The 2,858-nt window shown below is 40.4% G+C and overlaps 1 protein-coding gene across 1 annotated transcript; it reads left to right on the top strand.

The window, feature by feature from the left end:
* Positions 1–354: 354 nt before the first annotated feature.
* LOC131858440 (uncharacterized) lies at positions 355–2,179 on the top strand. The gene is made up of 3 exons (XM_059211679.1): positions 355–577; positions 904–956; positions 1,625–2,179. Exons 1-3 carry the CDS (start codon positions 355–357, stop codon positions 2,177–2,179), a joined length of 831 nt encoding a protein of 276 aa, XP_059067662.1.
* Positions 2,180–2,858: the final 679 nt, after the last annotated feature.

Genomic DNA, 2,858 nt, shown 5'->3' with positions numbered 1-2,858 from the left:
GAAATCTGTTTTGGTTCTTCTAAGTGGGTGCAAAAATTGGATTATGAATCTCTCTCTTTTCATTGTCGGATATGTCATGAGTATGAGCATCTTCAACGCCAGTGCCCTCAAGTTAATAAGGGGACTGGATGCTCTGTAGGTGATCATGGTGGATCTCCTTCTTCCTCTTCCCCGAAGATGGATAATGTGAGAAAAGGTGGATTTCCTTCTTCCTCTTCCCCAATGCAAGAAAATGGCCTTGATAAGGGTGGTTTTTTTCCTATTAGACCTCGAGGTAAGGGTCGGGGATAGAAGAGGCCCTACAAGGACAAGCATGTCAATGAGGGTTTTAACTGATTTTAGGTATTGGATACTATGGTCTTAAAGGAAGGGATTCTGAGTGAGGTCTCCTCTAGTGTGATTGGTATGGATGGGGAGGTTATGCAACAGGAACTTTCTGGCTCAAGTCAGGGTGTTGGGCAACAACATGGTGAGTCTCCTACAGGTCTTGTCTTAGGGGCTTCAAGTCAGTCCACAAATTCACAGGATGATATTGTTTTGGCAGATTTGGTTAAGGAAGTGCAAGAATTTGGAAGAGGTAAAGTGTCTTCTCAAACTTTGGGTTTACAACAAAGGTCCTTGAAGAAAGTCTCTTTTGATACTTCCTCCAAAGGGGGTCACAAAAAGATCAAGAGAAGATTAAATTAGCTAAGGAGTTGTTGGTGGATTTTGGGTCTATTAAACCCACTGAGGCTCACTTCTCCCACTCTTCTCAATGATCATTCTCTCATGGAATGTTAGGAGATTGAATAGCACCCCTAGACAAAAGGCTATTCATGAGTTGGTGACAATTCATTCTTCATCTATCTTTTGTATTCAAGAGACTAATCTCTTAGTTGATTTTATGTTTCTTTGTGCTTCTAGTATTTGGCATCATGGACAATGTGAGTGTATTGGTTCTTTGGGAAGCTCTAGAGGTTTGGCTCTCTTTTGGGATCTGAGGAAGATTGATCCTCTTTGGTATATTTCTAGCCCTTCTGCTCTCTCCATGGCCACCTCTATCTTGGAGACTGGAGAAATGATTCTGGTTACTTATGTGTATGCTTCGATTGATTTTCATGGCAAAATCAGGCTCTAGTCTCATATTCATTCTATTAGAGCAGGTGCTCCTTTCCTTCCTTGGGTTATAGTGGGTGATTTTAATTTAGTGTTAAGCTTGGAGGAGAAAAGGGATGGGCTTGCTTGTTTGTGTCTTTCTTTTGAGATTTTCCAAGAGAATGTGGACTTCCTGCATTTAATTGATATCAAGGCAGCTAATGGGATTTTTACATGGAATAATAGAAGGAGGGGAGAAGATGCTATCTTAGAATGCTTGGATCGATTTCTTATCTCCAGTTTTTGGGTGGGAGGTTGCTTGTGTCCTGCTTATGAAATTCTCAATTGGAGGGGTACATATCATTGGCCTATTAAATTTTCAGCTACTTCAGTTGCAATTCCTAAGAATCCCCTCTTTAAGTTCCAGTTAATGTGGCTTCGGGTCTCTTCCCTCCAGGATTTAATGGCCTAGTTTTGGAGAGATGGTGGCATGAATTATGGTACTTATATGTTTTCATTTGTAAAGAAATTGCAATATGTTAAATGGCAGCTTAAGCAATGGAACAAATCTTGCTTTGGCAATCTTTATGCCATGAAAAGGAGGGATCAAGATCATTTAGCTGTAGTCACTCACCAAATTCGAGATCTTGGGTTCTTTGAGGATTTGGGTAGAGAGGAGTCTCATGCAGTTAGAGAACTGGAGGAATGGGAACCTAGGGAAGAGATTTTTTGGAAGCAGAAGGATAGGGTTGACTGGCTTCAGGAAGGAGACATGAATACTACCTTTTTCCATAACTCAGTGCAATCCCGTCAAAATAGAAGTTACATATCCATGTTGGTTGATTCAGCTGGAATTCAACTGACTTCTTTGCATGCTATGTCTCATGAAGCTACCTGGTACTATTCTGCTCTCTTTTCTGGTGATTCACCTCTTGTTGTGGATGACGAGAACATGATCCTTTCTTGTATTCCCTCTCTTATTACAAATGTGATGAATGCTTCTCTTATGCGTCCAATATCTTTGTCTAAATTGGAGGAGGTTGTTTTTGGGATGCATAAGGGTAAGGCTCCAGACCCCGACAAATTTCTAGTGGAATTTTTTTAGGAATTTTGGGATATTGTTAATTTAGATTTGTTAGAGGTGGTTCATGAATCTTATGTTAGCAAACAAATTCTTGAGGCCCTCAATTCTACTTTTCTTGTTCTTATTCCTAAAAAAGAAGGGGCTAATCAGTTGGACTTCTTTCAGTCTATAGCTCTGTGTAATGTAGTCTACAAAATTATCACTAAGTTGATTGTTGAGAGGCCTAAAATGTGGTTGGGTATTGTGATCTCAAATGAGCAAGGGGGTTTTGTTGCTAGAAGACAAATTCTAGATGGGGTGGTTGTTTCTTCTGAAGCCATTCACTCTATGGTGACTTCTAAGGTGTGATCTATGTTCATCAAACTATATATGGCTAAAGCTTATGATAGAGTTAAGTGGCACTTTTTGCAAAGGGTTCTCCTTGCCTTTGGCTTCAACCCAAAGTGGGTTAGTTGGACTATGAGTTGTGTTACATCTTCCTCCTCTCTGTTATTCTAAATGGGGAGCCTTTTGAGTTATTTGGAGCCTCTAGGGGTCTTTGCCAAGGGGATCCCCTTTCTCCCTATTTGTTTATTATTATGGTTGAGGGCCTTGGTAGACTAATTAAATCTTAGGTTTCTTGAGATCTAATTTAGGGTTGGAGTTGGAGTAATGGGTTGCCCAAGCTTTCTCATCTCCAGTTTGTGGATGATACTGCTCT

This window comes from Cryptomeria japonica, chromosome 9 (assembly GCF_030272615.1).
Source record: "Cryptomeria japonica chromosome 9, Sugi_1.0, whole genome shotgun sequence".
Taxonomy (NCBI): domain Eukaryota; kingdom Viridiplantae; phylum Streptophyta; class Pinopsida; order Cupressales; family Cupressaceae; genus Cryptomeria; species Cryptomeria japonica.
This window is presented reverse-complemented; position numbering and strand designations above follow the sequence as displayed.